The sequence below is a fragment of the Saccostrea echinata genome, unplaced genomic scaffold (assembly GCF_033153115.1).
Source record: "Saccostrea echinata isolate AGI-Se365-2 ecotype Australia unplaced genomic scaffold, CSIRO_AGI_Sech_v1 ptg000340l, whole genome shotgun sequence".
Taxonomy (NCBI): Eukaryota; Metazoa; Mollusca; class Bivalvia; order Ostreida; family Ostreidae; genus Saccostrea; species Saccostrea echinata.
Genome location: NW_026890088.1, coordinates 25,454 through 39,719, shown reverse-complemented (window position 1 = coordinate 39,719; position 14,266 = coordinate 25,454). Strand labels below are relative to the sequence as shown.

The window sequence follows — 14,266 nt, the reverse complement described above, 5'->3', positions numbered from 1 at the left end:
AAATATATTGGTGTGATATTCGTCATAAAACTTTTTAAAGTTGAAACTCTATGACTTGAACTCTATTTTCAGGATTCATACTATAAACTTAAACAACTTATGTGGTAAAACATCCAATATTTCTCGTTAAAAAGTTGATAGTCATATAAAATATAGTTTTATATGATAGAATTATCCTTTTCTTCAAAAGACTCGAAAGATTGCAGACATGGATCAAGAATTTTTTTCGGGGGGTGGGGGGGGGGTGGGTGGGGGGGGGTCCATCCCAGTCAAAAAAAATCCAACCCAGAAATTTCTTGAAATTTTTTTTTTAAATAACTCCTTTCCCAAACCTGAAAACAACTATTTCGTGGGGGGTGGGGGAAGGGTGTAGTCGCTGACTTCTAAAGCTTCATATCTATGACTTTTATACCAACTTAACACGGATCCGCGTTTTCTGGGGGGGGGGGGGGGGGCTCCAAGATCAGTTCTAGTTGGTTCAGTATATATACATTTAACTGTTTGATAACTCTGCAAATTCTAGGGGGGGGGGTCCGGAACCCCCCCCCCCCCCCAGATCCGTGCATGCGTCTGACAAAATGTATACTTACGTGTAATATACATAAAGAAAGCTCATTATATTTAAGCTAACTAATATAGTTTATTTCTTATAATTTTTTAAAATATAATTTTAAAAAATCCTCAAAGATCATTATAAGTATATATTTTTGCAAATTCCTAAGTGACATTTTCAAATTCTAGTGCTGTTCTGCATTTTGAAGTGTCGTTTTCACTTGAATACTGTACAATAGAAAACCGAGAGAGTCGTGAGTCGGCATTCACTATTCTAGTTTTACCGTTTGCATTTTTTCTTTCAGTTTGTAAACACGCGTACACGTGAAGCAACAAAGGCCTATAATATAATTAACATGGGGGCAAAGGACATTGTAAAGGCAGTATGGTCAAACCCATTTGTATGGTACAATTGTTTATTCAGTAATCACACAAAGTGAATGAGCTGATCTGTTCTTTCGACCATCGTTTAGCCCGAATTATTTCAGTCTTTTAATTTTACTTTAGCAGCTGATTAGAGAACATATTTTGATCATCTTTTTAAATTAAACAAGAATTTTCACCTATGCAAAGACATAAATGATATTTATGTCTAAGATGCAGTTTTAAAAACTCTAGATAAACATGATAAAGAAAGGTATTGACTGATTGAGTCTGAGATCAGTTCCGAGGTATGACTTGATTAATAACTGGCTTTTTCACTGTAGCAGAATGAAAACTTATTTGGAAGCTAGAGATGGGTATCGCCAAAAAAATTGTATCGTGATTTATCGCGATTTTTGCCAAAAATATCACGAAAATAACATGATATTTTTACACATAATTTTCACCATGTTCACCTGTTCACTATGATTTTAAATGAATTTCCATGGTTTTTCTTACAAATATAGTATGGAAACATAAATTCATTTTTCAAATTTTTATTTATATGTTAATAAAGCATGGTTGTGTGCTAGAATGCCATTGTTTTACAACATTTTTTACAATTCCTGTAATTGTAATTCAAGAGTGTGAAAAAAATATAAATTATTATTAATTCCAGTTTAGTGTGCTGTTTTGCATTACGTCACAACCTATGATGACAGCTGCGCTCAAGGTAAATAGTACACGCCTCCTAACCGCAAGTTATATGACTGGAAGTTTCTTCTTATCCCTGACTGGTTGCTTGTGCAACAGACTATTTCTGTATCAATGTTGATAAAATGAGTTGACCAATCACACAGCGGGGGCTTGAATTGTTTATGCTAGGTTGCATCTGTCGAAAAAGATCGTGACGTAATGCGAAACGGCACACCTTAAATGGAATTAATAATATTTCTGGAATTTTTAATTACATACTAAATACCGGTATTTTAGTCTCTGTATCACAATATATATCGCGCAATAAAAAAATCATGATATACTGGTTTACAGATAAAATCGCACATCCCTATTGGAAGCATTTTTTTTTTTTACCGATGATTGAATAGACTGGGACATCATAATATTCTAGAGTTTTACTTACTGGAGAATGTTTTAGTTAAAATAACCATGTCTCCTCAGATGATAATAGTTCTGGCAACTGGGAATTAAAACTCAATATCTAGAAAAAGAAACAAACAAATTTAAGAGTTCTGCTACAATACTGATATAAATATTTATAGTTTTGGAAAATTTTGAGTATGATTTGTACATATCAGCCTTTGATCAGTTCTCTCTCCCAGGATTGACAGGTTTTGAAACACTATCCTTTATGTTACTTTAGAATGTAAACTTCTGTAAATATGATCTTGATGTTAAATCTAATTTATGAAGCTTATAATATATGCCATTTTATGACATTTAACAGGAAGGCAGCAAAGAGCTGGGGTGTATTTATTGTTGTAGTCCTGGTTGCCAGGGAGATGTCCGCTGCTGATGCTGCTAATGTTGCAGAAATAACAGGAAATATTGCTAAAACCAGCTGATCAGAAATGGTAATGCTATTTTATGAATTGTTATAAGGTTGTTTTAAGCTCAAATTTAAAACACCAAAGGTTTCATTGACTGAGATATATATAGGGAGAGATTTAAAAGTAAACAATAAATGAACACTGAAATAGAAGAGATTTTATACGGTCTCATCCAAAGGATTGTTCTCCACATCCTGCAGTGGATTTGAACCTGCGTTGTAGGGATCAACTCCTTACACAGCGACTCTAGAGCAAACACTCTAAACACTGTGCCACGCTAGGGACTAAAAATTTAAGTAAACATATATTAGAAATATGTCTCTGCAATAATGGCAATCTGTGCTTTAGCCTGATGGGGCATCAATATTGGTGTAAAGTTTTCTTCTGGGAGCACACACTCATGCAGGGATGATTGCCTTGTGTGTTAACAGCATGTCTGTGCAGAATGTCAAAGAAGTATGTAGTGTTAAATCCTCATGCAGTGTTAATTCTGTTTTTTTTTCTTTCAAAATATACTCTCTTCCATTTTGCTATATTAGGGCTTCAATATGGAATAGCAGTCTATCACCATAGATTCGACACTTAGTGTAAGGTGATATAGGCCATGGGCCAACTTCTCTGTAAGAAATTGTAATAATTATTTTGCTATATTAGATGTTTCTTTATTTTCTTTGCAGATGAAAATGTCCCTAGAGTGAGAGAGAGAATGCCAATGCTTTAAACAGATGGAGTTTAAAAAGTGTGACATTATACGTAGAATATGACACCTTTTTTAATATATATATAAAGCATTTTGGTAATTTTTTTTAAAAAGGAGTGTGTCTCCATTTATGTTTTGTACAAAATAAAATATACCTCATTTAAGATAATCATTTTATGCTTATTTTTAGTATACAGTCAAATCTCATTATCTTGAACTTGATAGGACCAAGATTATACTTTGAGATATCTGAGGATAAAAAACATAAAGAAAATGTATTTGGGACTGCCAACACATTTTGACATATCCCTGGTATTCAAGACGTCAGTGTTCAAGATAACCATGTTCAACTGTATTTCATAAAAGAGAAGATTTTAATGAAATATTGACAAAGCTTGATATAAAATTAAATTAATGTATTATTTTACATGAAAATGTTTTCTTCCAACTTACATACCTGATCCTAAACAATCCTGCATGATTGCTATTTGAGGGCTTTTAACTTGTTTTCAAAGTTAGGACCATTAAAATATACATGTGTAGAAAAATCATATTTTAACACTTCCATAAGATGAATTATATTTAGAATTATACATGTCATGTCAAATAATCAATTTAGCACCACCTACATGTACATGTATACTTACCAGCCTCATGCATACAAATTGTCTTAATATTCAGGGATAAAAGTTTCAAAGGCACAATGTGTAATAAATTTCCAATATATGATCATTGATCAATTAACTTCATGGGGCTTATCCTTGGACTCATATAAAATATTTTTCTCAATTTTGGTAGAGGGCTAGCTACACATTATAATTATGTAAAAAAAAATTCTTCTAACAGAAAGAAAACTTTGTATGAACTTGTGTACCATATATCAGCTAAAGAGTCTTTTATGTTGGGTTTTGGAGTCTTCGTATCAAGTAAATTACAGCATCACAAATTGTGTAAAAGAATATGAATATCCGATTAACAAAATGTTTTTAAGTATATGTTACTATGATAGATATTCCTTTCGAACATATGTCATTTGCACACTTAAAACTTCATGCTCATATGATATTTTTTTTCAATGGAAATCTAATTTGAAAATTTTAATTGAGGAAAAATGTAAAAATAGACTCTTGAAAATGTTCCAAGAAACTTTTTCAGTAATGAAACTTAATAATATTCCAAAACTTTTCAACATCTATATTGAACTGTATACCTACATTTTCCCCATTTTTCACACAACTGTGGCTTAATGGACAAAGTTGTTTAACTAGATATCACTTCTTCAGTAAGAAAAGCACCTATTTAAGCAAAGATATTTGAATTTTGGAAGAAAAAAGATTGTGTGTGCATTTTGACCACTGTAGGAAGATATTGTCTACTCGGTATCTTGAGAACACTTTGCTTGTCAGATGTCAAACTTTGCATACGTTGGAGTAAATGACCCTTACTGATTTTGAGGTCACAAGATCAAAGGTCAGGGGTCAAACTGGACATAGGAAGACAATAACTGCTCAATATCTTAAGAGCCTTTTGCTTCACAGACATCAACCTTGGTACACTGGTTCCCCCTAGGGAGTAAGTGACCAATTGATTTTGCAGTCATAATGTCAAAGATGAAGGGTAGAAATGGACGATACTGACTACTTAAGAGATGACCCCGAAATCAATAGAGGTCATCTAATTCTTTCTCATCTACTCAAATCTGTTGGTAAAAATTTTGGTCTTGTTTGAAGTTTTTAGATGTCATATTTACAAGCTGTCCTATGAAAAAAATATCCTGATGAGAGAAAATTAAATTATATTTCAAATATCGTATCAGGTCCATTAACTGGGTATGATTTTTTTTCATCTGACCTTACTTTCCATTGTACATGTATTTCTTAAATGATTTTCTTTGCCCTATACTTCATATTTTATTTGCAATTCCAAAAATACCATTCTTCTGCCCTCGAAAAAAATAACAAAAACATGAAAACTTTTTTTTTTGCATATGACCGTTATATTTACATCATTATATTTCGATTCCATAAAAACATAATTGTAGAGGTCTACAAAAACAACATAAAATGTACGAGTCTGTGAAATGACAGATGAGAGCATGATGAGATGAACATGATGAACGAGGATTGCTGCCTCTTCCACACTGTGGAGAAGTGATCAGTCCTTCATCTCCCCCTCCTCGTCCTCCTCCTCTACTCCTCGTATATACAGTACATTATTGCAGCGAATGAGAACTTCTCCTAGATTCCCTGTCTGGGCCCCGTCAATATATTCCTCTGTGTTGGCAAGCTGAGAATGAAAAATTTCAAAAATTACTTAAATATAACTTTATCATGTCTCAAGAAATACAATAAATATACAGATGGTATACTATACATTTGAATAGTACTGCATTTCAATTAAGTATTCCATATTTTGATGTTTCTGGTCCATTACTTCATATGGATTTATTCAGTAATATGTACATTTATTTTCTCATTAGAAATGATCTTATGCTCATTGATGAATAATAAAACTTAAAATTTTGTACTGTAAAGTTAATGTCTATAAATTAATTAGACTTTTAATACAAATCCAACAGTGTCAGAATTACCACTATGTAATAATATATGAATGTAAAGAAATACAAGAAAAACTGATATACATGTATATCACTTAAGATTGGTGAAAAATTACTCTTTCGCCATAATGAATGTTTTACCTGTAAGTTCATGTATCCATCTACCGACACTAAGTATCCCTTGTATTCCATACCCCACTTTAGTTTTACCATTACTGGTTTGCCTGTCAATCCATTAAGAAATGGCTTAGGGTTCATAGGAAGAGACTGAAATATATAAAGTAACACAGGTTAATGATTTTGATTTACACATTATAAATACTTTATACTCAATCGCTGTTTAGAATATGAGAGTATTTTTTTGTAGTACATTTATTTTGTTAAGTAGCTCTTAACTTTTCCGAGTTAGCCTGAAAACAATGAATTTGTGGTTGTCAGTGCTGGGAGCAAATTTCCTGTGCCCTAAACAAGAAGGGGCAAGCAGGAGTGTGTCAAGTTATAGTATACCACAGCACTGGCCTGGAAAGTGGGTAAATTCATGCAGTACTAACCATAGATAAATGTTCCATCATTAAATTAATTGTCCTATGGTCATAATGGTTCAGGTAAGGGCATGACACGAGATTATTTTGGCTATTGTAACGTTCAGCATTGACCAAGATGCAATGGTGAATGCGCAATGTTAACAAAACTGCAAATAATTTACTATTATTTAATATTTACGGTCTTTATACAAGCATTCTTTCAGCAATAATCCATATTGAATCGGGTCTGATCATTATGAAAAGTAAGTTTAACGGCATGGCTTAAGCAGCTTGCAACCAATAGCACAAATGGGATGTATAATAACCTGTTTAGGATATCCGAAATGGGACAAAAATTTAAAGCTTGCAATGAATGAAAATTTTTATTTTGGCTTGAACTATTGTAAATCTGCAAAAATATACTTATTATTTTAAATGCAATGACTTGTGGCAAGCAAGTTTTTCTATATCCCTACAGTTTATAGATTGATCCCTACAAAGTTAAAGATCTTTCAAGGGATCAACTTCCTAAACATGGAATCCAAGAATAATTATTTACCAAAAGTTGTTTACTTGAAAGCATTTTGATGCAGATTTACAACATTTATAGTTCATAGAAAAATTTCCATTTTTTGCTCTGTAAAGTTAAATTCATTTACAAGTACAGGCATTTATTTCATACAGTATGCTAGTTTTCTACTATTCAGAATATTAGAAAACTTAGCTAACTGTATGAAACAAAATTTTTTAACAAATGCTTGAGTCTGTTTGGCATTAGCTGCAGATCTGTAGCTCGCTAGTCTGAAAAAATTGGTATGGACTACCAGAGAGCTACAGTGCCACCCACTGAAAAAAGTGTATATTTATTGCACACAGAAAAGTGTGCTGTTTTCTGGGTTTATTCCTCCGTATATTTAAGATGTCATCTCAAAATATTACTAACCCTGTGTTCCTTACATATTCCTTTACTACTTCCACAACAAAATATTCCCCAATATCTTTGTTAATAGCCCTCCTGGGCCTTATCAAAAAATTTCTGCTATTCATACTGCCATTTTGGGTGGCAAGACAATTCAGTCCAATGCACTTTGTGCATGACTTGTACATGCATTTTGATGAGGAAGTAGTATTAAATAATATATTAGGAACACATGGTTAGCAATATTTTGAACAGGTTTGGAACAAATGGGATATAATAACCTGTCTGGCCAGGGATATAATATCCCAAATGGGATATAAATATACAGTGCAAAAAAAAAAATGAAAATTTTTATTTTGGCTATAAATATCATAAATCCGCATCAAAATACTTTAAAAGGAATAACTTTTGGCAAGCAAGTTTTTCTGCAACCCTACGGTTTGTTAGATTGATCCCCAAGAAGTTTACGAACTTCCGATGGATCAATCTCTTAAACAGTGGTCATACAGAAAAACTTGTTAACCAAAAGTTATTCCTTTATAAGTATCTTGATGCGGATTTATGATATTTATAGCCAAGATAAAAATTTTCGTTTTTTGCATTGTAAATTTATATCCCATTTGGGATATTATATCCCATTTGGGCGAATGGTCCCAACCTGCTGAAGTATACAAAAAAATAAATTGATAAACAGTGCACTTTTTGTCTGCAATAAATATACAGTGAATGACACTGTAGCTCTGGTCATCAATCCCATTTTTTTCAGACCAGAGAGCTACAGATCGAGTGTGACTAAAATGGGTAGTAAAACCCGGGCTGGGCCGGGAATTTTGAAACTGAAAACCGGGTTTTTGCTAATTACTGAAAAAATACTTAATTATTTGTCATGAAACTTACAGATATAGTTAAATACAAGAGGCCCATGGGCCACAACGCTCACCTGAGAAACTTTGGCCTTGCTGTTTTTCACCTGATTTCATCCCCTTGTAGTACTTATTGTGGCCCCGCAATACCCCCATGGGTCATGATTTGAACAATTTAGAATCTACACTACCCAAGGATGCTTCAACATAAGTTTCAGTCTTTCTGGCCCAGTGGTTCTTGAGAAGAAGATTTTTAAAGATCTTTATTACATATTTCAATGTAAAACTTGGATTCCCTATTGTGGCCCCGCCCTACCCCCGGGGGTCATGATTTGAACAATTTAGAATCTACACTACCCAAGGATGCTTCAACATAAGTTTCAGCTTTTCTGGCCCAGTAGTTCTTGAGAAGAAGATTTTTAAAGATCTTCATTACATATTTCAATGTAAAACTTGGATTCCCTATTGTGGCCCCGCCCTACCCCTGGGGGTCATGATTTGAACAATTTAGAATCTACACTACCTAAGGATGCTTCAACATAAGTTTCAGCTTTTCTGGCTAAGTGGTTCTTGAGAAGAAGATTTTTAAAGATCTTTATTACATATTTCAATGTAAAACTTGGATTCCTTATTGTGGCCCCGCCCTACCCCCAGGGGTCATGATTTGAACAATTTAGAATCTACACTACCCAAGGATGCTTCCACATAAGTTTCACCTTTTCTGGCACAGTGGTTCTTGAGAAGAAGATTTTTAAAGACTTTTACTACATATTTCAATGTAAAACTTGGATTCCCTATTGTGGCCCCGCCCTACCCCTGGGGGTCATGATTTGAACAATATAGAATCTACATTACCCCAGGATGCTTCCACATAAGTTTCAGCTTTTCTGGCCCAGTAGTTCTTGAGAAGAAGATTTTTAAAGATTTTTACTACATTGTGGCCCCGCCCTATCCCCGGGGGCCATGATTTGACCAATTTAGAATCTACACTATCCCAGGATGCTTCCACATAAATTTCAGCTTTTCTGGCCCAATGGTTCTTGAGAAGAAGATTTTTTAATGACCCCACCCAATTTTTGTATTTTCTTGATTATCTCCCTTTTGAAGGGGACATGGCCCTTCATTTTAACAATTTAAACTCCCCTTCACCCAAGAATGCTTTGCACCAAGTTTGGTTAAAATTGGCCCAGTGGTTCTTGAGAAGAAGTTGAAAATGTGAAAAGTTTACAGACGGACGGACGACGGACAACGGGTGATCAGAAAAGCTCACTTGAGCTTTCAGCTCAGGTGAGCTAAAAACACAATATGCCTTCGCTGAGAGTTTCAACTCCAAGTATTACTTTTTCAATTATTATCGATGATTGTCATTTTCCCGGTGACTAAAATGGGTAGTAAACCCGGTTTACATATTTTGGTGTTTTGTACTTAATATTATTGAAATAATTGCAGTTTTTTGCATTGGATAGATCGAAATGAACTTAAACTGCCAAAAAATTATAACCATTTTATAAATATTTACCGATTGTAGAAAATAAATGCATTTTTTGAATACCCAGGACCGACCAAAACTGGACACATTTACCCGGGACGAACCTTAAATTTCCGAGATAATGATGAGAGTAGTAAATATTCCTGAACCAAGCCAACTGCGTAGATTTTATTAAATTTACTGGTAATATCTTCATGATCTTAATTTACCATGTTCCAAGCTAGCTCTGCAGACATATACATGTAATTTCGGGGAAATGATTACCTGATTACAAATCTAGCTGTAGCCTACAGTCTTTCTTTTGTCAAATCATTAAAATACATAACTCCATTAGTATTTATAAAAACATAGGTAATCAAAGATTACGAAGCTCACCTCGACGAATGTTATCTACATGTAAGGCAAATTTCACATATTTTTTTTCTAGTTAGGTTACATCCTAAGATCAATATCCATGCAAGTTTGATTTAATTATAGACCTGCTCAAAAAACTTTTGACCTGTTTAGTAATCAAGAAAATTTTGGTCAGTTCCAACATCCAAAGCAAGTCTGGAAGTTTTCATCCTTAGATGCACCATCTATGCAACTTTAATCATAACAGGCCATAATATTATATAGCTACTCCAAAAAAATTACCCTGGTCACTCATCTGGAAAATGTACGTCAGATTCAGAATCCAAGGCAAGTCTGGAAGTGTCCATCCCTAGATACATCATCCATGCTAATTTGGTTAAAATATGGCTAAAATTCACTCATGTGGAAAATCTAGGTCAGATCCAGCATTCGAAGCAGGTTGGTTAGTGTACATCCCTAGATGCATCATCCATGAAAGTTTGGTCCAGGTAGGGCTTATAGTTACTTGGGAACGAGACTACTCCTAAATCTAAACCTGGTCTCACATGTGGAAAATCTGGGTCAGATCCAGCATCCGAAGCAAGTGTGGTAGTGTCCATCACTGGATGCATCATCCATGCAAGTTTGGTCCAGGTAGGGCTTATAGTTACTTGGGAATGGACCTGCTCCTCAAACTTTAACCTGGTCACTCATCTGGAAAATCTAGGTCAGATCCAGCATCTGAAGCAAGCGTGGTAGTGTCCATCCCTAGATGCATCATCCATGCAAGTTTGGTCAAGGTAGGGCTTATAGTTACTTGGGAATGGACCTGCTCCTAAAACTTCGACCTGGCCACTCATCCGGAAAATCTAGGTCAGATCCAGCATCCGAAGTCAGTGTGGCCATGTCCATCCCTAGATGCATCATCCATGCAAGTTTGGTCAAGGTAGGGCTTATAGTTACTTGGGAATGGACCTGCTCCTAAAACTTTAACCTGGCCACTCATCCGGAAAATCTAGGTCAGATCCAGCATCCGAAGTCAGTGTGGCCATGTCCATCCCTAGATGCATCAACCATGCAAGTTTGGTCAAGGTAGGGCTTATAGTTACTTGGGAATGGACCTGCTCCTCAAACTTAAACCTGGTCACTCATCCGGAAAATCTAGGTCAGATCCAGCATCCGAAGCAAATGTGGTAGTGTCCATCCTTAGATGCATCATCCATGCAAGTTTGGTCAAGATAGGGCTTATAGTTTCTTGGGAATGGACCTGCTCCTAAAAGTTTAACCTGGCCACTCATCTGGAAAATCTAGGTCAGATCCAGCATCCGAAGCAAGTGTGGTAGTGTCCATCCCTAGATGCATCATCCATGCAAGTTTGGTCAAGGTAGGGCTTACAGTTACTTGGGAATGGACCTGCTCCTAAAACTTTAACCTGGTCACTCATCCGGAAAATCTAGGACAGATCCAGCATCCGAAGTCAGTGTGGCCATGTCCATCCCTAGATGCATCATCCATGCAAGTTTGGTCAAGGTAGGGCTTATAGTTACTTGGGAATGGACCTGCTCCTCAAACTTAAACCTGGTCACTCATCCGGAAAATCTAGGTCAGATCCAGCATCCAAAGCAAATGTGGTAGTGTCCATCCTTAGATGCATCATCCATGCAAGTTTGGTCAAGATAGGGCTTATAGTTTCTTGGGAATGGACCTGCTCCTAAAAGTTTAACCTGGCCACTCATCTGGAAAATCTAGGTCAGATCCAGCATCCGAAGCAAGTGTGGTAGTGTCCATCCCTAGATGCATCATCCATGCAAGTTTGGTCAAGGTAGGGCTTACAGTTACTTGGGAATGGACATGCTCCTAAAACTTTAACCTGGTCACTCATCCGGAAAATCTAGGTCAGATCCAGCATCCGAAGCAAGTGTGGTAGTGTCCATCCCTAGATGCATCATCCATGCAAGTTTGGTCCAGGTAGGGCTTATAGTTACTTGGGAATGGGACTTGCTCCTAAAACTTTAACCTGGGACGCCGACGCTAACGCCGACGCCGACACCGACGCCGACGCCGACGCCGGGGGTATAGCATAAGCTCATCTCGACTTCGTCGAGGTGAGCTAAAAAGAATTGTCAGGATTTTTGTGTGTATTTCATTTATTTTCTCGAATTGTTGATTTATTTTATTTGGAGGGGGGGGGGGGGAGGGGGGTTTAGGTTACATTTTCAATAAATTCTACATTATTCTCTGCACCCAGTTATCTGATGGCAATTTTTTGGAATATTCCAGTTTGTCTCGGGCAAACACGTCTGGTTTTGGACTGTCCCGGGTATCAAAAATTGGCGACTATTTTAATTATCGACATTAATTTTTGCAATTGTCATAATATTTAAGTTCTTAAAGTTAACAAACAACGATAAAACACAAAGAAATCCCATTTTTTGAGTGTAATTAGCTTTAAATCACCAAAATGAATAAATTGGGCTTACTATACCCATTTTAGTCACCGGGCAAATGACAATCGTTAATTATAATTGAAAAACATAATATTTGGTGTTAAAACTCTCGGCGAAGATACATTTTGTTGTATTAAATTACATCTGTAAGTTTCGTGATGAAGATTCAGTATTTTTTCAGTAATTAGCGAAAACCCGGTTTTCAGTTTCAAAATTCCCGGCCCGGCCCGGGTTTTACTACCCATTTTAGTCACATTCCTACAGATCTGCAGCAAAGAATCTGGGGGGATAAGACGAGCCATGTGCCCATGCCCATTTTTTGGCTATGCAAGAACATTTATTGGAAAAAATCTCTCAATTGTTCGAATTTACTTAAGCATTTTAATGTTTACCGTAGTTTTCAAAATGATATTTATATTCTAAACAAGCTAAACAGTTGACTTCCATTTACTGTCACAAATGTCTAACATGGGTAAGAACTTCTATTAATTAATCTGCATATTGAGTGTTTACACTTATTGTGGAGATAATATAAAAATGTTAACATCATATATAATGATAATGGTGATCTAGAAGCGCTTTTATTTAAAATAAATAAAAACGGGAATAAAAGTATTCAAATATCTATAATTATAACTTTTATCCGGCATTTTAAATAATTTACTGTAAATAAGTTCATAACTACATGTATATATTTTATTTCCAGTGAAAAATATGTTATTCCTATAGATATTTTTTTATAAAGTAAAACAAAATTAAAACCAAAAAAAAAAAAAAAAAATCAAAAAATCAGAGCATGACTCGAACACTTTCCTCAATAAACGTTACTTTGAAGAGCTCCTCGCTAACCACTAGACCACGGAGTCGCACTTACATGTTTCTTTAAATAGCATACAGTTCTCTTATATTTAGCAAGCGTTTTCGGACTTAGAATTTTTTAAGACCACGGTGAAAATTTAAGTAAGTTAACTTAATATTTTATGTAGAGTAGGTCTTCATACCAAATTTTTGCAAGTGTAAAAAGCAACATCCTTCCATTGCCTTTCATTAATCGTTCTCAAAAAAATGGAACGAAGACCCACTCTATTTAAAAAATTTAGTTATATCATCCAATTTATGTCAGTTTCTGTGAAAATTGAGCGTGATACCATTTTGTTGTGTTAATCAGAATCATTTTCGCTGTTACAGTATTCAGGTTTTGTCAAATTTATATGCAAATGGTAATAAGCATTACATTAATTCAACAAAAAGTGAAATTTTTGTAAAATGAATTTATTGATTTTTTATCGATCGTTACATGTATGTAGGCATATGGCTCGGCTTATCCCCCCAGTTTCTTTGTTAACTATATATTCCAAATAGGTTATTATATGCCATTTCTGATTTGGGCAAGTGGTTCCAACCTGGTAAGGGGCAGTAGCCTTGTTTAAATGTGTGCAATAAATAAATTGGGACCAAACGATATAATCATTATAGCCCATTTGGGGCACATCCATGTGATATATAAATAATTTACACGGCCAAAACTTTTCTTTTGTTTGTTTCTTTGTTTTTTTTAACCTGCATAAATATATACTGCAAGAACTTTTGGCAAGCGATTTTTTTTTCATAACTCTAGTCTGTGAGACTGATCCCCAAGAAGTTTTTCTGTCTTCTGACAAATTGGGGTAGTTGATCCCAACTTGTTAAATAGCAAGTGCTATCTTTTCATCAGAATCACTGTATTCACATGTATTTCAAAACATCCTTGTTCAGTAACTCAATACTATATATCCATTTACGTCTAGAAAGAGTGATTTTACTTACCGCCATTGTATTTGTTGTCAAATTTACTACAATAAACTATATTTGATGCTCAACCCGGCGTGCTTCCAAACGTTTGACATGCGCAATCTGAGATTCTTAATTTTAGAAAACGAAACAAGTTTAAAACATTGTGTGAGATATTGTA

The 14,266-nt window shown here is 35.0% G+C and overlaps 1 protein-coding gene and 1 long non-coding RNA gene across 2 annotated transcripts; one reads left to right on the top strand and one right to left on the bottom strand.

The window, feature by feature from the left end:
* The first annotated feature begins 851 nt into the window (after positions 1–851).
* Positions 852–3,352, top strand: LOC133178028 (uncharacterized). The gene is made up of 3 exons (XR_009719953.1): positions 852–958; positions 2,381–2,507; positions 3,161–3,352. It is a non-coding gene; the product is annotated as an uncharacterized LOC133178028 (long non-coding RNA).
* Positions 3,353–5,175: 1,823 nt separating this feature from the next.
* Positions 5,176–14,219, bottom strand: LOC133178025 (small nuclear ribonucleoprotein F). Its single transcript, XM_061312802.1, has 3 exons — positions 14,122–14,219; positions 5,882–6,007; positions 5,176–5,469 (listed from the first exon to the last, which is right to left on the bottom strand). Exons 1-3 carry the CDS (start codon positions 14,125–14,127, stop codon positions 5,338–5,340), a joined length of 264 nt encoding a protein of 87 aa, XP_061168786.1. The 5' UTR covers positions 14,128–14,219; the 3' UTR covers positions 5,176–5,337.
* Positions 14,220–14,266: the final 47 nt, after the last annotated feature.

Excerpts from the sequence above, each read along its gene's own strand:
- LOC133178025 (XM_061312802.1), bottom strand. Across the intron at positions 5,470-5,881 it reads ATGGATACATGAACTTACAG|CTTGCCAACACAGAGGAATA; the intron begins GTAAAACATTCA and ends TTTCATTCTCAG.